This window comes from Nelumbo nucifera, chromosome 7 (genome assembly GCF_055504915.1).
Source record: "Nelumbo nucifera cultivar China Antique chromosome 7, China Antique-T2T, whole genome shotgun sequence".
Lineage (NCBI taxonomy): Eukaryota > Viridiplantae > Streptophyta > Magnoliopsida > Proteales > Nelumbonaceae > Nelumbo > Nelumbo nucifera.
In genome coordinates this window covers 53789144-53816242 of record NC_142655.1, presented here as the reverse complement: position 1 = coordinate 53816242, position 27099 = coordinate 53789144, and the positions used below count along the sequence as shown (strand labels likewise).

Sequence of the window (27099 nt, the reverse complement as noted above, 5' to 3'; positions counted from 1 at the left end):
TTTAATTTTATTATTTAATGTATGATCAATCGTACATATAAAATTTAAATGAAATAAATTTTAGATTTTTTCAATTTATTACTTATTTTGTTAAGCATTCTTATTATTCCTTTTCAAGATTTCTGTCATTTTTTACTTAGCAACAAAAACAAAAAAAAAAGTGAGCAGGTGCAATGCTTCAATCGAGGTTTTCAACCCGATTTTCTATTTTTATCTTTATCAAGGGCCAATAATATTGTTTATATATATATTTTTTATTTTTTTTGTATATATGCTATTTATTTTTTTTATTTTTAGTTTTATAGGATTGACTCGTTTGAACCAATAATGCACCACTCGAATGGAGATGAGTGGTTCTTTTGGGGTCGATTTTTTAAAACATTGGTTTGAATTAGGGCGCAAGTTGGGTCGAGTTTATAGTCAAAGCAGGTGCAACCCTAAAGTTTGGGCTGAAGGCCCAAGCCCGAACCGAACCGAAGTCAAGCCTAATTTTCTCAATCCGAGCCCAACCCATACCGTAATTTGATGTACTCGGTTTGAATTCGGTCTCGGATCGGATCCGGGTTAGTCGTGAACCCGAATTAAAATCGAAGCCCAGCCCTTGTAAAATTTCGGGCTGGATCGGTTCGGGCTCGGGGTAGGCTGCCTAAGTTGCACCCGTAGTTTGAACTGTGAATCTGTGATGTAAATTGGATGCTTCCGTACCACTACCCCTGCCAAAAGAGATCAAGCCGTTAGATTACCATTTTTGAAGGGCAACAGTGGAATTTCAGTGCAACAACAAGCGGCAAAAGAAATTAGGGCTCGTGAGAGTTGAAACTTGAGCATCGAGCCATCGACTCTGCATACTGGAGTCTGGAGTGGAAGAACGGCCGAACAGGCAAGGGAGCCCCTCCGATTCGCCGGATAACTCCCGAACAGGTATGCCCATAATCTCTTCATCCTCTTCGTTCTTTCTCTTCCACCTCCTTCTTTCTCCTTGTTCTTTATTCTTTTTGTCTTGCTGCTGCTGTTTGGGTTGCTCTGAAACCATGCCTCTGTCTGCATACTCTGCTTCCTTTTTTCCCTCTTTCTTTCTCATTTTATATTTGATGGTCAGTATATGTTTGACAATTGCTGCGTTTTTTTTTCTTTTCATTTTTTTTTTGAGAAAACGGTGCAAAATCACCAAATCCTTGTTTGAATAATTGAATGTACAAATTCAGGCCAAACATCTATTTAGATTCTTGATTTGATGGAGCAGAAACTAAGTGAAATGCTATCGAAAACTGAAAACCAAACTTTAGTGGTTTCTTTCAACTTTGTTTCCAAGATCACATAATAGATTAGGCGAAATGTAATTGAAGACAAGCTTAAGATTTTAATGTGAAGTAGGCTCTTGTACCTGAATTGACGGCAATGGATTCATGACAGCAGTAGCTGAATAAATATAAGATGCCCGTTTTGGAGCGCAGCTACTTCTGGCTTAGCTGAACCAACTTATCAAGGCAGATGAGGTGCTGAACCAGCTTAGTCGAATACTTGAATCTTAAGCTCAGTCCTCCCAAATGGGCCCTAGATGTATAAAGTTACATTAACTCTTGCTTGGTTATAGCTAAACTTCAACAGGAATTGTATCAACTATTTTCTGCAAATAATTTTCTTTAGACATAACTAGTACAAAGAGAGAATGATAAATGTGTGAACCTTCCTAGATAGAAGTTTGTAACTTAAATTGGGGAATTAATAGAATTATTATATTTTTTCTGACAGGATGTAAAGTATGATTTCTCTAACTTAACATAAATAGGGGTCTCAAAACCCCGAAAACATGTGCATCAAAAGGCAGCTATATAGTGAGGATTTGTACACTAAGAACAGGATGCCAGATACAAGAAACAAAAAACCTACAATCCTTCATCAATTTTTAATCTTATGTGTAGACAAAGCATCACCAAAAGAGATCCTCAAAAATCCTTCCTCGCCTTAAACCATGAAAAAAGGGAGCCTTACACCCTCCTCACCACGTCATTAGACCGAGTTTTTTTTTGAATACCCTCTTAACCACATATTCCAACACACTGCTGCTGGATGGAGAACATACCTTCTTGCCCTTTATAGTTAACCAGTGAACTATGATTCTGTGACATGTCCGGCTGTTAATGTTTTCCAACATAGGTTTAGGGAAGCACCAACTGAGGTTGAGCTCTAAAAGAATCCTACACCAGATCTCTATTGCCATATGACAGTGTGGAAAGATGTAATCAACTGATTCAATAGCACAATTGCATAACGTATAACATGCACCCTGCTTCTGAAATGTTTAGCCTCCCGAGTAAGGTGTGCCAGGTGAGACATTCTCCAAGTTGCTGTTGATGACATAAATAAGACTTTGGAAGGAAAAGAGGAACTCCACACAACTCTGAACTAGCCCAATGCACCCACTGCCAGATTCTTTTGTCTTGCATCTCCAAGCAAGGCTTCTGAGACTGAATAAGCAGCAAAAGAGAAGATAAATCTCCGCCTACCAATCCTGGAGATTTTTCTAGAAATGTGGACACCAAATGATTTGGCCCCCTCAGACCTTGAAACAATCATTGCAGAGACCCTTATCTCTTTATTTATTTTTGAATAGCATCAAACGGAAGTTTTATTAATACTGAAAGTGAGTACAATTATTTATTTAGGTGGATAGCGGCTAGCCACTTCAAGATTTAAAGATACAAGAAACCCTCAATTAACCAAACCCAGAACATATTTTCTCTTGTTGCTTCATGTTTTCCTTCCCAGCCCATCAGCTAAGCAACTTGCAGCCCATGGTGCCCAACTGATGCTCGTGCTTATCTGCCTCAACAGGCTTCTTATCTTCATGAGTATATGCCTGTAAAACCAAGTTGCCTCCTGGTTGCCCTTCAGCTAGTTTGCGTGTGTCTTGGAGTCCCCTTCACTGATAACATTTGTGCAGTTCAACGATATTGTCTTTCTCAGACCCTTGTCTCTTTATCTTAATGGAAAAAAAAAGATCAGGTAACACTTGACATGACATGATTATCTATAAAAAACACTTGACACAGGATTATTATCGCACAATGGTCTATGAGCTATTGGATTGCGAATATAATAAAATTAATACATCAATAAAATATAGAAACACAGATTTCTCTACCACTAATTGGAATGCATGCATTCCTAGTTTGGGGATTTGAAGTTCCAACTGATCCCTTTCAGTTAAGAAAATGATGTGTAATTAGATTTTGTTTAGTTCTTTGTTGAAAGGATTTCAAAACCTATAAATGTATCAGCTTAATGAATTACATCATCACACCAGAGAGTAGGAAAATGGGTGTTCTGATAATGTAGAGTAAATTGTTGATAGTATATGATTATTTAGGAATAAACATGCACCAGCTTATCAGGTTTCATGAACTTATTGTGTATGACATCCTCAATCAATCACATTATTAGCATTAGCTCTATTATCTCAGTTTTGTATGAGGCCCTATGAGACTATGTTATACTGAAATTCGTGCATATGTTGCAATTCATATTAATTGGTTCTGTCAGAGTTATAGAATTGTAACTGCAACTAATGGAGTTTATTTGGATCTTATGTGGTTATTGGAGGGATCCAAGTTCAACTAAAAAATGTGCCATTGACATAGTTGTGGATAAGGTTTCTATTTTAAGAAGACAAACTGATGCATCAGAAATATTTCAAAATTTCAAATGAAAGTTAGCAGAAAAATGGCACAAATACTTTCTACCAGTTGTTAAGCCCATAACATTGTGTCCTATAATGGTAATAATTTATGGTTTTATATTAACCTTATTGAGCTCTTCTTTACCTTGAAGGTTCTTAGCTGCAACAACATCAAGAGTATCCTAAGTGCCAAGGCCTCTTGCATTCTGTTCAGGGACTCTACTTGTCAGTGCTTCGTAAGTATTTCCTGATTCCACCTCTTGGTTTTTGGACTTTGTGGTATTGATTTTGGGGAGAAAATTGGATCCTGATGGGTTTTGGATTTTGGGATTAGCACAACTTTTACTCCCTTGAGCTACAAGGAAGAGGAGCTTGCAGAAAACCTAGTTTTTGGCTACAATGTTCTGTTCAAGTAACTCTCTCTCTCCCCATGTTTGTGTGTGTATACTGTATACTATTTTTTTTTCTTTCTTTTGTGTGTATGTGGTTTGACCTTGGGTACCTTCTCTAATTTGCTTGCAGTCTCTGGCGTAGTGCCAGAAGAGCCTGCAATTTCAAAGAAATCTGGATTACTCTTTGAGAAACGACTGATCGAGCATCATGTAGCGGTATGTAGGTTTATCATCTTGGCAGTTCTCTATTTCAGGTTGTTTGTGTTCATTCATCATTCTATTTTTGATAAAATCATATTCTTCTGCTTCTTTTGCAATTCTCTGTCCTTGGGAGCTTTTGGTTGCTTCAATTGAACATTCTTTATATATATTTTTAATCTTTTCCCTTACGTTTGTTTAGGACTATGGGAAATGCCCAGTGACTGGGGAGCCACTCACTATGGATGATATTGTGCCAATCAAGACAAGTCGGGTGAGCTTGGGTTGGAACAAATGTTGCACTTTGACTCATGCCTATGTTACTATCTTTATTAACCACTGGTGCTCTTATTGGCATTGATTTACAATACAGATAGTAAAGCCAAGGTCCTCACAAGCTGCAAGTATCCCTGGTTTGTTAGGGATGTTTCAGAATGTATGTATTGCAAAACACTTCTGAATTTGTCTCTGTAGTTGCAATAGCTATTTTTTAAGTAATTGGGTTTGATGTTGTAATTCAAATTAGTGTTATTGTTTACAGTGGGATGCTACTTACGTGTGTATTGTTTTTGGACTAATTTATTTTTTAACTACCGTTGGCCCCTGAGAATGTTGCAGTAGTTACAAGATATAGTGAAAACCTAATGATAAGAAGGAAATGAATTGTATGGAGAACATTTGGCCTACTTTTAAACCATAATATGGGATGCCCATTTCATTCCAAGTGAATGTGGGTATGAAATCAAAGGATTGATTGTTTATGTTTGCCCTTTAGGTTAATAATCACATTGTACAGTTGCCTGTTGTTAAATGGTTGAATGATCTTTTATTTTCATTAGGTTATCATTGTGGGACCTTGAATTTCAAACTTGCACGTCCAATTATTTAAACTTGCTTGTTCATTTCAAATAATAGGCTGATAGCCTGATGGCCCCACATCGATGAAATATGCAAATTAAAGCTTTGCCTCATCTATTTAACAATGGATAACTGAGGAAAATAAGCTATGGATGATGTAGTTGAACACTAAAGTAAGAGTCATCCTGTTTTAGATTATAAAGTATAAAATATTATATATAATATATGTTTTATGTCATATAATAATATTTGTAATACAATTTCAAATAAAATAAAACATATATATGCTTATATGTATTATATAAAATATATAATATGGACTGCAGGTTAGGCCAGGCTTGAAGTATTTGGGTCCAAGCCTGGAAATTTTTAAGCTGGACCGGGCGAGGATGGAAATGATCACCCTTAGTTTTCACTATTTTCCTAAGTGATACATATGCATTAATATGTGCCTGGATTGTTGACATTCTTGTGTAGTCTCATTATTTTAACATACCCAGATTTTCTGTATATGTCAATTTCCCCATGTTTGTTTTTCTTTTTCTTCCTCTATTCTAAATTTGTTTATTTATTTATTTTTTTGGGCTTAACAGGAATGGGACGGGCTGATGCTGTCTACTTTTGCTTTAGAACAGCAGCTACATATGGCAAGGCAAGAGTTGAGTCATGCTTTATACCAGGTAAAAATCATTGACATGTTTCATATTATTCTTTTAACATAATTATCAAAAAATTATTATTCTTTTACCATGAGATTGTTTAGATTGCTGTTTTATTTGGCAATAGACGAGTTCAAATTGATAGGCCTTCCTCTAATATTAGGTTACTTCTCCCTCAACTTCATCCTTGTTAGTCCTATTTAAAATGTTGGGATGACATGTCATTGTTTCTGAACCTGATCCTAAATATCATTGAGGTGTTCCATGTTGCCATTGTTTTGTGCTGAAAATTGGTGATGGTTATAGATTATGGTTACAAAATGAACCTTGAGGTAAGTCTCCATTTTATCAACTGTTTGGGCTAGGTGATAATTGGTGAAGGAAATTGATATTTTAAGTTCCTTGCTGAATGTCATTATTGGTTGACTAGGGTCTGAATCCTTGTCATTTTTCCTTCTTTTCTCCATAGCTGATAGCCTAGTCAAGTGGGGGTTTGAAGAAATTTTTGAATTGGAAGACCATACTCAGTGTTAATTTTTGTAACTAAAGAAAATGTCTCCTCATAAACAATTTCATTTGTTCAAATTAATCCTTTAGCCACTGAACAAGCTTTAAATCCATCCACAAAGCTGTTAACCTTCTATTTAATAGGAAAGGCCCATGTACAGCCTATTAGGTCTCTTACCAATAGGGAGATCTAGAGATCAACCAGATCTCATGTACCATTCTTAATGAGAGCTTCTATGTCCTCAGCCATCGCCTCTTTCTACTTATTTTTTAATTAGTGATAAGTCAGAATTTTAGTAATTACGTATAACAGATTGTAATAAATAAAGATGGTGCCATGGCCTTGCAACCTATCAGTGCTTTCTTCTATGTATTCGTGTTACTACGACACATTCCCCTAGTACGACTGACTTGTTTGGCCTAGGTATCAGCTATATTATTAGCTGATTTTTGCATGCATACCTTACATCCATCTGTCTAACTAACCACCTTGCTTCTTGTATGAGACATGTGTATTGCCAAGGACCTGGTATATCATTTAAGAATCACAATACTTCTTTGACACTAGATAGGACAGTGATACCATTTTTTGATCAGATGCGACAGAGATGCCATTCTTAATGAGAGCTTTTATTCTCCAATTTTGTTGACAGTTGGAGAATTTGGATTAGGGTCCACACCTTTTAGATTTGAGAACATGTGGATTTTACATCCTTCTTCCTCCTTTAAGGTGATGGCTGCTTGGTTGAAGGATAATGTGATTGGGGGATAGGAATGTTACAAATTCATGTAAAAATTGGAGACATAAAAATGATCTGAAAGTTTGAAATGAAGAGACTTCTGTGTCATCAGGGGAAAAGGTGGAACTATTTAACCAAATTGGTTTAGTAGATAAAATGGAGTTGGAAGAGGGAGAAGACCTAATTTAGGAATTGTAATTGACATGTTAGTGACTTAGAGAGGGTGATGAATGGGGGTGTTCAAATTCGATTGATAAACTGAAAATTGAACCGAACCAAACCGAATAAGCTAATTCAGCTATCGGTTTGGTTTGGTTTTTATTTTTTAAAAAATTGGTTTTCTGTTTCGGTTTGGTTTGACTGAAATTTTCAACCGAACCGAACCGAACTGAAAACTGAATTATGCTGTTATTTAGTTAAGTATATTTAACATTAATGTTTTATTTAATACTTTATGCTAATTAATTAATATATTTCCCAATGAGCAATTAATAGTAGTTAATTAAAACCTAGACTCATTATTAATTGTTTATTAGTCATTAATTGTTCATTAATCATTCATTATCTTTGAAAACGGCGAATTCACCAATTCCCCATTGGCATAGGGCTTTGAGACTATTTTGGGGTCATTTTAACTTTTAATTAATAGTAGTTAATAGTTATTTAATTAAAACCATGGGGTTTTGGGGCCATTATAACTTTTCATTAATAACAATTATTAAATGCTTGTCATTTATGTGGAACCAGGGTCCAACCGAACCGAACTCGGTTAGGGTCAGTTTGGTTCTAAAATATAATTCGGTTCGGTTCGGTTGGAGGAAATGGTAAAACTTAATAGTCGGTTAGGCCCTTGGTTTGAACTGAGCTGAACCGAACTGACTGATTGTACATCCCTAGTGATGAATACAAAATTCTTACACAATATGCCCAGTGGAAGGAAGAGAAAAAATCTTATCTTGGGACTAATGCAAGATAGAAGGGTGATTAAGATTTAAGAGGAGATTAAGCATTTCCAGTCTTGCATTTTATAGCATTCTTTTAAACTAGAGCTTAGGTGATGGCTAGAAAGACCTTTTGCAGAAGGGGGTTAGATCCTTTTGCCAATGAATCTGTGGATTGCAGAAAAAGGCAAGGAGAAAAGGGTTTGATTTGCAAATTGGATTTGGAGAAGGTCTTTGATTTGGTGGATTGGGACTTTTTATTGGAGGTATTGAGCATTAGAGGATTTGGAGAAAGGTGGTGCATGTGGGTTAAGGGCTGTATCTCTTCATGTCACTACTCCATTCTAGTAAATGGGGTAGCCAAGGATTTCTTCCCCGCAAAGAGAGGATTAAGACAAGGGGACCCTCTTTCTCCTTTCCTTTTCACCCTGATAGTTGATGTGTTGAGTGTCCAGATTACTAGAGCCGATGCTAGAAATTTGATTAGAGGGTGGAGTGTAGGGAGGGAGGAAATAGTTGTAACCCACCTTCAATTTGCCGATGACTTGATTCTCTTTTGTGAAGGAGATCCGGAGGAGTTGGAAAATCTAAAGGTCTTGGTAGAGAATTTTGAAAAGGTCTCCAACTTGAGAGTAAATTGGAAGAAAAGCTGTGTAGTTGTAATTAATAGGCAAGAAGGTCAGGTGGCATCGTTGGCTAGATATCTAGGTTGTGAGGCAAGTGAATGGCCCCTTAAGTATTTAGGCTTACCTTTGGGAGGAAATCTGAGGTTTGTTAGCTTTTGGTACCTAGTCTTGGAAAGATTCTCAAAAAGACTAGCGGGTTGGAAAAAGGAACTACATTTCTTTGGGGGGTAGAATCACTCTAATTAAATCAACTCTAGCAAATTTGCCAGTGTACTTTTTGTCTACCTTCAAATTGCCTGTTAAGATTGCAAACCAGATTGAAAAAGTAATGAGAGATTTTCTATGGGAGCCTGGAGATACCAAAAAGGATCGTAGGGTAACCGGTAAAATGGGAAGTGGTGTCTAGAAAGAAAGACAAAGGGGGTTTAGGGATTGGAAATATTAGAATAAGAAATGCAGCTTTGTTAGGCAAATGGTTATGGAGGTTTCCTAAGGAGCAAGAGATTCTATGGCATAAGGTGATAAGAAGTATTCATGGAATGGCAGCAAATGGATGGGACACTGGACTCGACCCAAGGGCTTCACGTTTTTCCCCGTGGAAGGATATTGTTGGTATCTTGTCTTTCTTCTATTCTTTCATCAGGTATGATGCTCGTGTGGGTCATAAATTTCTTTTTTGGGAGGACTTGTGGATTGGGGAATATCCTCTTAAGGATAGATTCCTGAACCTTTATTCCCTTTCTTTAAAAAAATCTTAATTTACCTCTTCTTTTTGTACTTCTGGGGATTCTTGGGATCTGGGACTAAGGAGAGGTTTGAGGGACTCAGAAGTGGAGTCAGCAATTGATATTTTTTCTCTTCTAAGTTCAGTTTTTCTAGACCACTTTTCTCTGGACAGTAGAGTTTGGGCAGAAACTTCTATAGGTAGTTTTTCTTGTTCTTCATTTTTCAATGCTTTGGTCCTTCCTTCTAACCCGGGTTCCTCTTTTCCTGTTAAAGAAGTTTGGAGCGCTCCAGTCCCCCCAAAAGTAAGGGCTTTTTGTTCGGAAATGATTCTCCAAAAAATAATACCTTGGAGGTGCTTCAAAGAAAGAGACCAAATTGGTGCTTGTCACCTCATGTCTGTAGCTTTTGTTTGAGGAATGGTGAGACGGTGAATCACCTATTAATTTCTTGTCCTTTTAGTACTCTAATTTGGGATTGGTTCTCCTCTCTCTTTGGTTGTAGGTGGGATCCTCCCACAAGTGTAGCGGATTTATTTGACCCTAACCTTTTCTGACAACCAAAGAAGAAAGGAAGAGTGATGTGGAGAACAACGAGGGCAATCTTGTGGGCAGTATGGGAAGAGAGAAACAATAGGATTTTCCAAGGGAAAGAAAAATCAGCTCTTGAAGTTATTGAAGGGATCACCATCAAGGCAGTTCATTGACTGAAAACTCTTGACTTGTTCAAGGATGTCTACAGATGATTTGATTAGAAGCTGGAATATTTTAGCAAGATCTTCTACTTCATCACCTACCATACAAGTAGTTTGGACCCCTCCTTTGCAGTGTCATGTCAAACTGAACTTTGATGGCAGCTCTATTGGGAACCCGGGACCTTCTGGAATAGGGGGTGTGTTTAGAGATGTGGAAGGAAAAATCCTAGCTCTGTATTCTGGCCCAGTAGGTGTGGGGGACTTGCTTAGAGCTGAAGTTTTGGCGCTCCTCCAAGGGCTCAGATGGGCCACAAATTGGGTTTCCAACAGTTGGAAGTGGAGGGGGATTCAAAATTAGTAGTAGGTTGGCTGCAATCAAACAGTTTGGGAACGTTGTCCCTTAGACAACAGGTAAGGGAATTATTGAGCCTCACAAGGGAGCTGGATGCAAAAGTGTATTGGTCTAGGAGGTCAACAAATGCTTTAGCTGACTACCTAGCAAAACAGGGGGTGAATCGGGAGTTTTTGTTTTGTACAGTGCTGTAAGTTTTTTTGTTATTCAGGGGTCACCTTTTACTTTGGAAGGTGACAGTTGTTTCTTATGGTTTTATCTAATGAAAGTTACCGTTTCCTATGAAAAGGGGGGGGATTAAGAAGGCAATTTTTGACATGAGTTGAACCTGAATCAGATAGTTATTATGGCTTTTTATCAGGAGTGTTGAGAAGTAATTAAGGAGGTTCTCATGAAGTTGTTCGTGGATTTGAGTTGTTGTTTGATGGTAAAAAGAAAAGTTTTCATTAAGAGAAGAAGGTTAGTACAACAAAAAGGTGTTAAGTAGTCACATCAACAGCCTAATAAACTTATTCCAACCTAAGAACCAACTACAGTTCTTAGCAAGGGTCAACTAGGTAAAGAACGAATGCGACCTTTGTCTTGTTCATTCAGAAGAGGCCCACTGGAAATTTCTCAAGTAGTTCTTAGGCCAATTGGCCTGGTAACTAGCCTCTACAAGAGAAGATGAAAGTTATTTCCAATAGGCACAAGGTAGTGTTAGACTCTAATTCTCTCTCTCTCTCTCTCCCCTTTTGAGATCCCAATTTTTGCATAGTATTTTGATGGAAAATGAAGTAATGGATGACATTCAAACCCCAAGAAAAATGGTTGAATCGAATCTATACACTCCTGGCTGTCTAGGAGCAATTCGTATCCCATCATGCTTTTTTTTGACATCGAGCCCATGTTTATTTGGCCTTGTTTTAAAGCAGCAGCACATGTTTTGCCATGCTGTCTAGGTTTTGTCTTTTGTGTAGTGCCTCACTGTTTGTGAGGAATACATGTACCTGTACCTCTCTCTCTCAAAAAAAAAAATAACTGAAAAAGGAAAGCCTATGGTTACATGGAGTGCTCTTTCCTTAAGTAGATTCTAGACTAGATATACTTTGGGTCATTATAGATAAATTGGATTATGGGGTGTGCATCTTCAACTCAGTCCCCTGTCCTTTATTGTCATAGTGATGACCAAAAATTTGGAGACCTAATGAGAGACCCCTTCATGGTCCTTTTCCAGTAACAACTGTGGGTTGGACCTATGTCTCCCAAGAAGTCTATTGTTTGGAAGCCTATTTGGAAATTATCAAATAGGTGGCAATGTCATATTTCAACAAATTAGAACGAACTGGTGTTTGTCTCCTGATGTTGGCTTTATCTGTTCTAAGTGTAGGGATAATGTAAATTACCTCTTTATTGAATGCCCTTTCACTTTAAATGTGTAAGCATAACTCAAATAAGAGCCTACTGTGACATGAACAGTTCTGCTAAAATTTCACTTTTCCCCATTACTAGCTTTGTATGTAATACCTTTCATCATAGTTTTCAAGGTGAGAAGGTGAGGCTAGGTGACAGGGGGTGGTGCCTTGTTGACCAATCGCCTGGGCAGGTGCTTGTGGTGATTTGTGGGGATTGGGAGAGAGAGAGAAAGAGAGAGAGAGGTACGGTTGAGAGGGAAAAAAAGTGTCTACTGGCAGCTGCCAGTTTTCTATTTATATTAACTTCATAAAAGTGTCTGAAATTACAAGTATGCCCCTGGCGGCATATCCTAGAAATAAAATAATAAGAAAAAGGAAAGAACAAGTAACTGTAACTGTAACAACAACTATTAAATAAGCCTTACAACACTCCCCCTCAAGTTGGGCTAAAGATGTCTATCATGCCCAGCTTGTCACATAACTCATTGTGCCGTGAGCGCGGAGGCCCCTTTGTAAGGACATCAGCAAGTTGTTCCTTGGAGTTGACATAAGGGATGCAAATTTCCCTTTTTTCCAGTTTCTCCCTTATGAAGTGTTTGTCCACCTCAATATGCTTGGTCCTCTCATGTAGGACTGGATTGTTGGCGATGTTTATTGCAGCCTTGTTGTCACAGTAAAGAGACATAGGATTATGAACAACAACTCCAAGCTCACTTAGGAGGTTCTTTAGCCAAAGGACTTCTACCACCCCATGTGCCATAGCTCTATACTCAGCTTCTGCACTTGATCTTGCTACCACACTTTGCTTCTTGCTCTTCCAGGTCACCAGATTTCCTCCCACAAATGTGCAATACCCACTAGTGGACTTTCTATCATCCACGACTCCTGCCCAATCAGCATCTGTAAAGACTTCCACCTTTAGGTGATTGTGTTTACTGAATAGTAGGCCTTTTTCTGGATGTTTCTTCAGGTATCTAAGGACTCTCTCTGCTGCCTCCATGTGTGGCTTCTTAGGAGAGTGCATAAACTGGCTCAGAACTCCAACTGAATAGGCAATATCTGGACGGGTCATGGATAGATAGATCAGCTTTCCCACTAACCTTTGGAACTGCTTTATATCTTTCAGAGGTTCACCAATACAGTCACCTAGCTTGTGGTCCGCATCCATAGGAGTATCTGCCGGCCTTGCACCTAATTTACCTGTATCCCGTAATAGATCAAGGGTGTATTTCCTTTGAGTGACAAAGATACCCCTTTTTGAACGAGCAACTTCGATCCCAAGGAAATACTTTAGGAGTCCTAGTTCTTTCACTTTAAATTTGGATGCAAGGAATTGTTTCAATTTCTGTATCTCTGAATTCCAGCTCCCTGTAACGATGATATCGTCTACATACACTATCAATACGGCAACCTGCTCCTGACATCTCTTCACAAATAGTGTATGGTTAGACTGGCACTGTTGGAACCCCATCTCTTGTACTGCCATGTGAAACTTATTGAACCAAGCTCTTGGAGACTGTTTTAAGCCGTAGAGAGACTTCCGTAGCTTGCACACCTTGTTTTCACTTCCCTTGGCAGAGAATCCAGGAGGTTGAGCCATGTATACCTCTTCTTCCAAGTCACCATTCAGGAAGGCATTCTTTATGTCCAATTGATGCAATTCCTAGTCAAAGTTAGCAGCTAAGGATAGGAGAGCCCTAATCGAGTTCATCTTAGCCACCGGAGCAAAAGTCTCATCATAGTCAACTCCATATACCTGTGTGTACCCTTTGGCTACTAGTCTTGCTTTGTACCTTTCAACTGTTCCATCTGCCTTGTGTTTAACTGTGAACACCCATCTGCATCCCACGGGTTCTTTTCCCTCTAGAGGATCCACCAATTCCCAAGTCTGATTTTTGTGGAGGGCATCAATCTCCTCCTTCATGGCATCTATCCATTCAGGGTATTTTAAGGCTTTTGCAGCATTCTTGGGAATAGGGATGCAGTCAACTGTCGATAGGAAGGTCGGTACGAGGGAGAGATGTGGTCATAGGAAACAAAGTGGGTAATGGGGTGTTTGGTAGTGCAAGACCTGACTCCCTTTTGTTGAGTAATAGGGATGTCTAGGTCGTCCATAGTGGGAGTAGGGTTAGGGGTTGGGCTTACCTTCTGGGAGTCTGATGATGTCAGTTGCTTAGTGTTTGGCTGCTCCACATTTCTGTCACAATGCTGATCTCTTTGACGAGTACGTTGGAAGACACGAAAGGGAGTAAGGTCCGGAATAGAAGGAAGAGATACCTGAACTTGATTCTCCTCTTCCACACTATGACTCTCCCCCTGAGGAGGAGGGAAGAATGGCTCGGACTCAAAGGACACGTCCATAGACACAAAGACTTTACGACTAACTGGGTCAAAGCACCGATACCCTTTTTGAGAGGAGGGGTACCCCAGAAAAACACAAGGAATGGATCGAGGGTCTAACTTACCTCGGGATGGAGACAGATCATGGACAAAGGCCCGACAACCAAAGACTCTCATGGGGATGGAAAATAAAGGAGATTGAGGGTATAACAATTGATGAGGGGCCATGTAGTTCAGTACTCTGGAGGGCATGCGGTTGATGACATACGCAGCTACAAGTATAGCATCCACCCAAAACCTCTTTGAGACATTCATGTGTAACATCATCCCACGAGCTACCTCAAGATGTCTGTTTTTCCTTTCTACAACACCATTTTGTTGTGGTGTTCTGACGCATGAGTTCCTATGAATAGATCCGTGGGAGGCGAAGAACTCATTGAGCTTTCCATGAAAGTACTCCTTCGCATTATTAGATTGGAAGATCTATATTTCAACATGGAACTGTGTAAACACTATCCTTTGGAAGTCTTTCACTATCTTCGGAACCTCGTCTCTGCTACGCATAGGAATCACCCATGTATAGCGAGAGTAATCATCGATCAATGTGATAAAGTACTTGTATCCGCCATCAGAGATTACATTGGTAGGCCCCCATACATCAGAATACACAACATGAAAAGGAACATTTGATCTTTTATTGCTTAAGTGAAAAGTTGTTCTACATTGTTTGCTCAACTGACACGTTTGACACATGAACTCTGACACTGAACATGACTTAAACAAAACTGGAAACAAACATTTTATTATGTCGAAAGAAACATGACCTAAACGACTATACCACAAGAAGATTTGACTCTTATTTGACTGACTATGCGACTCTGAGGATGAAACCGAGAGACCAGCTTTGTTGTCGAAAATGTAGAGACCATCCACTAGGCTTCCTCTACCAATCGTCCTCCCAGAAGTTAGATCCTGAAAAACACATGAGTCAACAAAAAATGTCACACTACAATTCAAGGAGCTTGTAATGCTACTAATTGAAAGCAAGTTTATGGGAAGCTGAGGGACATGCAATACACAATTCAGGTTAAGGCCATGGGGAAGGGCTATGGATCCTTGGCCTGCAATGGAAGAAAAAGAACCATCTGCAAGTCTCACTCTATCCCTTCCTGACAAAAGGCTATAAGCCTGGAATAAGTTAGGTTTACCGGTCATGTGGTTGGAAGCTCCTGAGTCAATGATCCAAGGGGAATCTGTAGGAGTGACATGGAATGCAGAAGCCATATTACCTGAAGTAGATGCAAATGAAGTAGAGGGAGTACCAGTGACTGAGCTGTCCATTTGCCGCAAGGCCCTACCATAAGATTCCAGGTGCTCTCTGAATGAATTCATTATATCCTCCTTGGGGTCAGACTTATTAGGGTGGTCCTGGGTGCTACCGGCAGTTTGAGTGTCTTGGGTTGCCACATGTGCTGTGCTCATTTTCTTCAAATGACCTTTACCCTGTTCCTGATTCTTTGCTGCCCACTTGGGTTTCCTGTGGATGTCCCAACAAGTGTCACGAGTATGTCGAGAATGCCTACAGTGGGTACAGAATAGCTTATCTTTATCATCCGCCTTCTTAGTGTCACTTTTCTTTCCTGTTGAGCTATTATTCATTGCAGCCGAGGCAACTTGTTGCTCCCCCTCAACTGTAAACATCACATTCCGCCTGCTTTCTTCAGATTGGGCAAGGGAGTATACCTCGTGAACCGTAGGCAACTCTTTGCTTCCTAGGATCTGCACCCTCAACGGTTCATATGCATGGTTCAGTCCCAACAAAAAAGCAAACACCCGTTGCTGAGAGACCAACTTTCTGTGGGCCTTAGCATCATCATCGTGCTTCCACTCTATGGCCTGATAATGGTCCAACTCCTTCCATATGGAGGTAAGGGCTGAATAGGTACGAGGACAAGCTACTGTTTCCCTGTTTACATGTTGAGGATTCAGCTTGCAACTGGTAAACCTTGGCGTAATGCCTTTGCTCAGAATAGGTAGTTTTGGCCTGTTCTCAGATCTCAATGGCGGTGTCTGCCCACATGAAATTCTTTTTTACATCAGGTTCCATGGCTGCAAGGAGCCAAGACATCACCATACTGTTTTCTTAGTCCCATCTATCATGTTCAGTAGTCTCACCCTTGGGTTCTTTCACCCTTCCATTGATGTAACCAGCTTTACCCCTTGCCGTTACATAGAGTTTTACTCTCTTAGCCCACTCTAGGTAGTTCAGCCCGTTTAAAGGGGTAATTGGCATGGGAAAAATCATGTTTTCACCTCCCAACCCCACTGTGCTGCGGGTTGGTGTAGCCCCTGATGAGGTTAATTCATGACTTGCCATTGAATACTACTAAAAACAGTCCAAATATCACCCAACAACACAGCCGCCACAATTAGAATGTGAATAACTCAGGTTTTACTCCTAGAAAGTGAGCAAAAGAACACTAAATATTGCTGAGAACACAGGGAATACTGCTGAGAACAAGTGGTTAAGTCAACACAACGTCCAAACAGGACAATAAACCAGTCCGGTAATCGGTTCAGCACAACCAATATAGACATTACAATCAGTCTGACTTTAGTTCACACACTCTAACCATCCAACATCCAAACGAACAGCTATATAATCAAGGCATGAACCCTACGCACCATTGGCCAAATAAGGCTGAGACACACTGAAGCAAAAAACATACCTGTTCAGCACTTGTATGAAGGTGTTAATCTGAACTTGACTTCACAGCATCGAACAGAGGAGTTTGCACCAGCATCACCCTTCTCCGACTAGGGTTTTCCTGCTGTTACAGCCAGGAAGAAGGAATCACAAATCTGCTGCCAGAAACTGCTAGGGTTTCTGCAGAACCAGTCGCCAGAAACTGCTAGGGTTTCTGCAGAACCAGCCGCCAGAAACCTGCTAGGGTTTCTGCAGAAACTGCACGTCCAAACACTTTTAAGAACAGGACAGGAGGGATCGTAGGTTTTTTTCAACCCAGAGAACCTGCTCTGATACCATGTGGTGATTTGTGGGGATTGGGAGAGAGAGAGAAAGAGAGAGAGAGGAAGAGAGAGGTACGGTTGAGAGGGAAATTACAAGTATGCCCCTGGCATCATATCCTAGAAATAAAGTAATAAGAAAAAGGAAAGAACAAGTAACTGTAACTGTAACAACAGCTATTAAATAAGCCTTACAACAGTGCCCAAGCGATGTATTTTTTTTTTAAGTAAAAAACATATATCTTAGGGTAGTTCCCTAGGTTCCATAACCATATTTCCTTAATAATTGTCCATAAGTTTAATAAGAAACGTATAAGCTTGCTGTTAGAGTCAAGGTTCAAAGTATTGATACGTATCGTGTTGGAGCCTTCTTGATATGCCCCTACAATGTGTGTTTCTGGTCGGCAAAAAAGAGTATTGATACAGGCCGATACGTCGATACTTTGAGCCTTGGTTAGAGTATAAAAAATCAACATAGTCATAAGAAAAAGAAGAAAGAAAAGAAAATGCAAAAATATGGGGGCTGAACCCCTATGTTGATATAGGAAAAGAAGAATTAGGAGGAGGATTTTGAATTCGTTGAGGGTTATACATCATTTAGCAATATTTGTGTTGGTTAAACCTTAACAAATAAGAAAATAATAAAAGGAAATTAGTATATAAACATGCAAAATGAACATTTAGTTTAATAATGTCTATTTTATAATTATAATCACAAAAAACTAAGAATGTAAATGTATTTTATAACATAATGTACAAAACTGCTTGGCGATTAGGTGAGCAAGCCTCCAAGGGCACCTTGTCGCCTAGGCGTCGCCTTGACAATTATGCCTTTCATTGCCATTGGCAGATCATGGTACCTATGTAACAGTTACTCTCAACTCAAGTCCTTCATTATCTCTTTTATTTCCTTGATTGCCATGTAGATGATGATGATGCTCTTGCTTCTACTGGAAGAATGAAATGTGTAATGGAAAATTGCCTATCTTGCTTTTCATGGCAGATACTATTCTATGAAGTCTTGTGAGATCTCCTCAACACCAATCATCACACTTTTTTGGTAGATTTATTTTTAAAACTGATAGCACTTCAAGAATTTTCAAATAGTTTTTTTGAAAGTCAATTAAAATATTGTATTATATTACTGAATTTTTTTTTAAATAGCTCTTAGGTGAGGAACTTGATCTACCTTTGACGTTGCTTGGGGTTTGTACCCTGATCAACTTGAAGTTAAACTCAAGTTCAAACATGTTAAGAACTCAAATATTTGGTTATGTTTGACTTGTATTTTATACGCCTTATCTGTAATGCACCCAACCCAGCCCTAAAGATTCATCACCAGTACTTGAACTAGTGGAGATATCCATCAAGTCACTTCAACTTTGAAATTCTGATGATACTTCCAGGATTTTTAGATGTGGAGCTGGGTCCGTTTTTGGTTTCCAACATTTCTCTTTTCATGATCTTTCTTGTAGATATACCAGATGTACATTCTCACAAACACCAAAAAAACCCAGGAATTTTAGAAATTTCCTTAGAACCTCCCTTTCTAAAGAAATCAAAAGAATGATTTCTGGTTATTTCCAGATTTTCAACTTAATTACATAGTAATGTTGGTAGTAAAGTTACCTGAAACATATGATGATGCTTGGCACTAATAGCATTATGATATTGCAGTACCCTGATAATGTTTATGTAGGAGATGTTGTTTTCTATTTTCCCATTTAACATGTTTGTGCCATCATGTGTACTGTTTTTATTCACTGGGTTTGTCTGTCTCATCTGTGCAATTTTGCATTAGTGTGTTCCATATAATTTAGTTAAGACCATGCTTTGTTATATTCCTTGATATGTATTAACAATGCTGGGTTCTTAAAATCCATGCTTTCCGCCCCTCACCCCCCAAAAAAATCAAGAAATAAAGAAATTGATGCTGTTGTTAAGTCCCTTGGTTTGCTTTCTTCTTACAATTTAAGGATCTTAATCAATGTTTGGTTACTAAACTTTCTCTTGAATTGGTCTTCTTGACCAAAATGGAGTTTAATCATTTTAAGATTCCAAACTTTGTCAGGCTGTATTATGCTTTTAGCCTCTTCTTATGGTCCGCTATGTGATTGAACTACAGAAGGGAGCATATTGAACAGTTAGTTACTTCCCTTGGATAGATGTGGTATAAATATTTTGTAAATGAGAGGGTATCATTTTTTTAGCTATTTATTTTGCAGGATTTCAGGGGTTTCAACTTTAATTACTTCAGGAATGTTTAGGAGCTTATTGTTATTTATTTTTCTCTTGAATAAAGATCCGTAGATGTGTTTTTTATTAAATAAAATTTGTATTCATCAGAAAAGTGTTTCCTGTTTAGGTCCTTTGTACTCAGATACATTGATAAAATTATTGCCTGCCTTCTAAGCGTGTGATGGGTTTCTGTCAGGTCAATATGGTGGTTTAGTATGTGTTTGGTATAGCTTCCATTTATTAAATAAACGTTTGTACTTGATTTGTCTTCAAAACCGAGAAAAGTACTTGATAAACCATTTATTGACAATTAGGTGCCACTAGGCACCATTAGGTGCCACATCAGCGGAACAGTGAATAAACGTTTAACTGTTGGGGGAAGCGTTAAAGTGAAGCTTCTCCCAATGGTTGGCACACACATAAATCAAGACTGCCTTTTATCAATACCGATGCGTATGAATCGGCATGATGGGATAAATGCTGATTTGGTGATGGCATGGCACCGTTTATCAAAACACCTCTCAGGAAACTCTCATGGAACCAAACATACACTTAAACATTAAAAAAGTGATCATTCCCTCTTTTTTCCTTTACCCCTTTTATGAGATAAGTTTCATATTTAAAATGCAATTTCCCCTCTTATATCATGTTTGGTGAGATGACTTAGTTTTTTATTTCTAATCTCGGTTTACTTCATTTATTAGATATATTTTATCCTATATGATCTATTTACCATGGACACTTTCAATTGCTGGTACTTTTGTTCATAAATTTGTATCATATTGAGCATTTTGCATATGATCTTTTGTATTAGACATACTAAGGTAAGAGACTAAGAAATGATGGATGATGCCTAGTTATGAGATGGTATGCAGACTTTCTGATTGTGCAAGTGCTAAGAATTACTTTCTGTTGCCAATAGTTTCATCCAAAATAGTATATTTTCCATATCAGGTGCTTAATTAGTTTTTTGATACTGTTAGTTAATCTGTTATGTGTTGACAGCACGATGCTGCATGTCGCGTCATAGCAAGATTGAAGAAAGAAAGGGACGAGGCAAGGTCCCTTTTGGCTCAGGCTGAAAGACAGATTCCTATGTCTGCATCAGCTGCTGCTGCAAATGCTTCAGCTCTTAGCAATGGGAAAAGAGGTTTTTTTTGTCTTTGCATATGAGCAGAACAGTTTCAAATTTTTTTAGGTCCATTCAATATCATATTTTATGCCCTTTATTTGGTCTTGCAGCTGCTGAGGATGAGGATTTGGGCCCAAGTGGAAAGAGAATTCGTCCAGGCATTTCGGCTGATATCATTACAGAGCTTACAGAGTGCAACTCTATGCTATCACAGCAGCGGAAAAAGCGGCAGGTTTTGAATATAAATCTATTATGATCTTACTTGATGTTGTTGAATTTCAATTATATATAAAATGCTGGAGCACGGCATTTGTTTTTGTATTCTCTTATTTATTTTACCTTTTATTTGCTCGACTTTGCTTGCTTATTGACTTGTTGATAAGCAGAATATGCATATATCAAATTAGGAGTTTTTAGATGTATTTGGAGTTATTGATCCCTCCCTCTCCCACTGGTTTTGGTTCCTTGTAGATTCCTCCAACTTTGGCACCAATTGATGCTCTGGAGAGGTATACTCAAATATCCAGTCATCCCCTTCACAAAACTAGCAAACCGGGTATTCTTTCTGCTGATATCCATCCTTCAAAGGTATGACTATATGGTGCTTTTTACTTGTATGTTTATGGGCTTATGTTTACCTTTTTTTTTTAGTTTTTCATATGCATGCATCTTTCATACACAATACATGTGTGGGTTTGTTGTTTGGATGCATTTCAATAGTCTGTAGTAAATAATTGTCTTCTGCTCGGTTATGATTTTGTGGCACACCTTTCTTTTCATTTGATCAGGCATTTCCAGTTTATGGAGCTTGTGAAAACTCATGTATTGGCTGCATGGTCTAAATCATTGACTAGAGTTGTTAGTTTTTGTTTTTAAATGTCTTACTAGTAGCATGGTGAACAGGATATAATTGCGACAGGAGGGGCTGATACAAATGCCGTCATATTTGATCATGCATCTGGGCAAATCTTGTCTACACTCAGTGGTCATTCCAAGAAGGTTCTATCCTCTGTAACTGACCTAGTCCTGTTTGTTGGAATGTAATATGTAATTGGAATTTGCATGTTTAACAAGGCTTTCTATTTTGTATAGGTTACCAGTGTTAAGTTTGTACCACGGGATGAGTTATTTGTAACCGGTTCAGCCGATAAGGTAATTCGTGTTCATATTCTACACTCAGTGGTCATTCCAAGAAGGTTTTACAATTACACAAAAAAAACTTGCACAATATTATCATGCATTCCTCATAAGTAGGCTGGTTACAACCAACTAGCCTGCATTTCACTACCATTTATATTCTTCAGTATTAAGGGGAAACCACTCCCAGAAGTAGATTATATCTTTTATTCCTTGTCTACATAGCTAGGTCATTATCCGATCTTGGCACCAATATAAATGTCGTGTCCAACATTCTTGCCAATCTTTTCACTTAATGGACAGTGTACAAATACTGCCAAGGTTCTTTATTATCATTTGTAAACTAGCCCACTTCCATTTTGGAATTTCCTACTACCACTATTCTTCTATAGATGAGAGTTCCCCAGTCTTAATACTTATAATACTGCTAGAAACTCTATCCTTGTGGAGTTTCCTATCCCGATTGATACTGAGACTAGTCATCATTTTCTATTTGATAAATAGAGACTAGTCATCATTTTCTATTTGATAAATAGAGACTAGTCATCATTTACTGTATAAGTGTATTCTCCTCCAATTCCTGACTCACTTGGATTACCCAAATTACATCCTATATTACACAAACTACATCCATAGTGTGTGGTTGATACAGTCCAAAAGTTTTCACCCAATGGGCTGCTTCACTCGTTATACTTTCTATTAGACCTGTTCACGGGCCCGCCCAGATCGGGCTCGGGCTGGGCTTTTACTCTTTATCAATATGATATATTCAGGCCCAGGCCCAAGCCCAAGCTCAGCCTGACCTTCAGGCCTAGATCTTGAGCCTGAGCCCAGCCCTCATAAAAGCCCGAAGCCTGACCTGAGAGAGTTATCGATCATATTCTCTGTTGCATAAAAATGGGAAGAGGAGATAACTAACAGTAACCAACCCATGGTTTGGATGGAATGGAAATTGAATGACTGCTATAAGCACCACTATCCGAGTGAGATGTAGAAAGATCGAAACATAAAGCCAAAATGAGTAGTGATTGACAATTGAAGGAAAATTCTTTTGAGCTAAATGACTTAAGTAAAATTCTTATATGGTACATTTTTTACAATATTGTAATTTCTTTTTTGTATTTGGTATTGCTGACCGTACTGCATGCTTTGATTCTAACAAGAAACTAGACAAAAGGAAACACTTGTTGGAAAGAATCCCCATGGGCGAAGCTTATGAGAGAGAGAGGATGGCTAGGGTTAGAAAAAAGTATAAATACATGTATATTATTAATATTTTTATTATTTAAATTGTTGCCGGGCTGGGCTGGGCTTTTTTGTAAAACCCTGATCCCGGGCCCACATGCCTAATAATATGTCCAAGCCTGACTGCAGCCGGCCAGACCGTCAGGCTACTGGCCCATGAACAGGTCGACCTTCAAGACTAGGGTTTTTTTCTTAGATTTGGAAAAAGAGGCCTTAAATATATCATCTGCCTCTATTGGGGGTTTCCACCTATAGAAAGAAGTGGTACAAGGGGTGGTGTTGAACAAGGATGGCCTTTTAAGTGTTGATCATAAAAGATAATAAGTTGGAATATAAGGGGTTTGGGGAGTTCAAGGGAAAGAAGAGTGATCAAGGATGTCTTTAGGAGGGAAAAGCCAGATATAGTCCTAATACAAGAATCTAAATTGATGGATGTGGTCAGGAAGTGGGTGTGGAGTATTTGTTCAGCAGGAGATCTAAGTTGGGTCTTTGCACAATCCTGGGGAGTTTCAGGAGGAGTTATTACTTTATTGAACAATGCAGATTGGGAGTGTGCTGAGGAACTAATTGGGGTTTATTCAGTATCAACTAAATTAAAGAGAACAGAAGATGGGTGTGGGAAGGTGTTTTGACCAATGCGTATGGGCCAACCTGTTAGAGGGAAATGGAGGGATTCTGGGAAGAACTAGCAGCAAATAGAGGGTTATGGAATGATCCATGGTGTCTGGGAGGGGACTTCAATGTAATTAGATTATTGAGTAAAACAAATAATCTGGGCCATAGAATTACTTCTAGTATGAGCCTATGAGGAAGTTTATTCTCTTTGTAGAAACCTTTGTGCCGTGAGAAGTAATTCTATGGCCTAGATTAAATCTTTGTGTTGATGCTTTGAGTGAGTTGATCTCAAGGGCAGGTGCTAACAATTTGATCAGTGGTTGGAGAGTTGGCAGAAAGTGGTGGTGACACATCTACAATTTGTTAGATGACATATACTATTTTGTGAAGAGGGAAGCTGAAGAGATCTTGAATTTAAAAAGATTAGTGCATCATTTTGACAAAATTTCCAATCTCAAAGTTAACTAGGAAAAGAGCTGTGTGGTGGGAGTAAACCTAGGGAGGGAAGAGATGGACAATCTAGCTACAGTTTTGGGATGTGAGGTACGGGATTGGCCTTTGCAATATTTGGGGCTACCACTGGGAGGTAATCCAAATGCAGACAGCTTCTGGTGCCCAGTGATTGAAAGATTCACTTAGAGACTTGCAAGCTGGAAGAGAAACTAAATCTCTCTAGGGGTAGGATAACCTTGATCAAGTCTACATTAGTCAATTTACTGGTTTGCTTCCTTTCTACATTCAAAGTACCAGTGATAGTGGCAAATCAGCTAGAGAAGATTATGACGGACATCTTGTGGGGACCTAGATCCAAGGAGGAAATTGTAGGCATAACTATTAAGGTTATTCACTGTTGAAAATGATTGATCTGTTTAAAGATATCTCAGCTAAAGATACTTATAGGAATTGGGGTGCTGTGGCAGGTATTTCTTCTTTCAAGGTCATAGTACAAGAATTTTGGTCTCCAACAACACAATAAAGGGTGAAGTTGAATTTTGATGGGAGCTCTGTAAGCAATCTGGGCCTTTCGGGCATAGGGGTGTCTTCATAGATGGAAAAGGTGGAATAATTTGCTATGTATTCGGGCCCAATAGGAGTGGGAGATTCTCTGAGAGTTGAGGTCATGGCTTTGCTTCAAGGGGTAAAATACACCAAATAGTTGGGGCTACACCAAATTGAAATAGAAGAGGATTCTAAATTGGCGATTGGATGTAATGAGGCTGTTTGGGAGCCTGGATACATAGACAGTTGATAAGGGAAATATACAGCTGAACAAGGGAGGTGGGTGCTTGCTTTAAGTGGACAAAAAGATCAGGTAATGGGTTAGCAGGTACTTCAACAAAACAGGGGGCAGTTAGGGAGAAACATGTTTTTGGGCAGCTTTGTAATTCAACTTGTATTGGTTCAACACCCTATACTAAGGGTTGATGGTTCTTTTTTTGAAAGCTCTTTAATGAAGTTACTGTTTCCTATAAAAAATAAAAGATATTTACTAATTCCATAAACCATGGTTTTGAAAATTGGACCAGATAGGAACTGTTTTGACCACCGGGTCCTGGGTCAAACAGCCTGACCATCCTGTTTGAAGCCCGGTCAGGTGGTTTTTTGGGATCCAAAACTGGACTTGGAGCCATGATCGGTTCCCAGGTCAACCGGTCCAATCGTTTGATCCGGTCTGGTTTTCAAAACCATGCCACAAACAACAGGATGGGAGCTTAGCAAGTTTTAAGTAGTCTCAAAGCTGCCCTGTAGGCCTGTACAAGGAACACATGTTGGAACCTGATATGTGGTACACCTCCCAAATCCTAACAATTAGCCCTTTTTATTGGTGAAATTGGTTCTTCCTTATTGCTTTCGTTGGATTACCCACGCTGCTGCCATCAAAATTCAGTTTGGTAAATCCCTGAGGTGGAGATGTCCAGCAGGAATTTGAGGTCTTCCTGATTGAGCCCAAATCCACAATCTCCTTCCACTTTCTGGCCATCTCATCAACTGAGAATACTGCAAACAGCTCCAAAGTTTTAAACCAGTGAATCACCCTAATGTAGATAGTTTCCAGAATTACTTCCAGGCTTCTCTCCTCATCAGAAAATACTTTTAAATTTCTCTCCTCCCAAACAGTCCAACACACTGCAGCCCTACCACATCTCCACAGGATCTTGGCCCTTTTGGTTAACTCGTTAGGCATGGAAGTAAATAAGCTTTGTACATCCGAAGGGGGAGTCCACCTGCAACCAAACAGAGAAGTAAACCATTCCCAAACGACTTTAACAAACTGGCAAGAAATTAATAAGTGATATCTAGACTCACCATCAGATTTACAAAGAACACACCAGTGAGGAGACAAGCAACTATTGGGTCTTTTTCTTTGAAGTAGATCCCCTGTATTAATTCTTTCCTGAAAGGTTTCCCAACTGAAGCACCCAACCTTTGGAGGAATAGGTTGACACCATACTTCCTTAACAGGAAAAGACATTCCAACAGGAGAAGGGGATGGAAGGGCCTTGAAGAAAGAGGCACAGGAATAGGAGCCCGAGAGAGTGAGTGTCCATATTCTACTATCTGATTTCGATGGCTCAATGAAGATTCCTTCCAGAATGGATAATAAGGCTGAAATGCAGGCTAACTCTATGTCCTTGACATCTCTTCTCAAGTTCAAATTCCAACCGAACCCAGAAGGAGAATTAGAAGGAACAAGAAAGGAGGTAATTGGTTCATTTTTAAGGGTAGAGATAGTAAAGAGGCTTGGAAATTGATCTTTCAAAGAGGAGTTCCCAACCCATACATGTTCCCAGAATTTAATGAGGTTACCTGAGTGTAATTCATACCTGACCCAAGGATAGAACAAGGGCAAGATGGCTTGAAAAGCTTTCCAAGGAGAAGCTCTTGTAGTCCTTGCTAAGGTCCCAGAGTCCCATCCATTGCCTGCCAGCCCATGTATGCTTTCCACTATCTTAACCTATAGTCTTTTTTTCTCCAATGAGAATCTCCACAACCATTTCCCCAACAATGTTATGTTCCTAACCCTTATATTCCCAATTCCCAAACCTTCATCCTTCTTGCATCTACATACCACATCCCATCTGACCCTATGGTCCTTCTTCTCCTCTCCCGGCTCCCAAAGAAAGTCTCTCATTAGTTTTTCTAGCCTACTTAGCCGGAATCTTAAAAACTGAAAGGAAATAGACAGGAAAGTTGACAAGAGTAGACCTTATCAAAGTGATCCCCCCACCGAGATAAATAATTCTTCTTCCAGCTGGCAAGTCTTTTTTCAAACCTTTCCACAACAGGGGCCCAAAATTCACCTTTCTGAGGATTATCTCCCAATGGTAAACCAAGGTAGTTTAAGGGCCAATTGGAAACTACACACCCCAGAATGTATGCACATTCACAAACCTCCCCCTCGCCCATATTGACTCCAATTATACAACTTTTCTCAAAATTTACTCTAAGGTTTGACATTTGCTCGACTTGTTGTATGGTGAGCTTTAGGTTTCTAATCCTATTGACAGGAAAGTTCCCATAAGAGAAGGGATAACTTTCAATAAAGAAGCCAAAGAAGCAGTAGTATTTAAACTCTAGCATTTAAGCATGTATTTTAGTCA

General features: G+C 39.0%; 1 protein-coding gene across 1 annotated transcript in view; it reads left to right on the top strand.

The window, feature by feature from the left end:
• Positions 1–784: 784 nt before the first annotated feature.
• The window catches only part of LOC104611002 (pre-mRNA-processing factor 19-like), a 32048-nt gene continuing 5733 nt past the window's right edge, over positions 785–27099 (top strand). Inside the window, exons 1-12 of the mRNA XM_010277900.3 lie at positions 785–921; positions 3832–3915; positions 4014–4091; positions 4202–4287; positions 4472–4543; positions 4643–4705; positions 5721–5807; positions 20374–20518; positions 20611–20732; positions 20972–21088; positions 21404–21499; positions 21593–21652. Coding sequence (XP_010276202.1) covers positions 4079–4091; positions 4202–4287; positions 4472–4543; positions 4643–4705; positions 5721–5807; positions 20374–20518; positions 20611–20732; positions 20972–21088; positions 21404–21499; positions 21593–21652 — 861 coding nt within the window. The 5' untranslated portion in view covers positions 785–921; positions 3832–3915; positions 4014–4078. The remainder of the gene's footprint in view (positions 922–3831; positions 3916–4013; positions 4092–4201; positions 4288–4471; positions 4544–4642; positions 4706–5720; positions 5808–20373; positions 20519–20610; positions 20733–20971; positions 21089–21403; positions 21500–21592; positions 21653–27099) is intronic.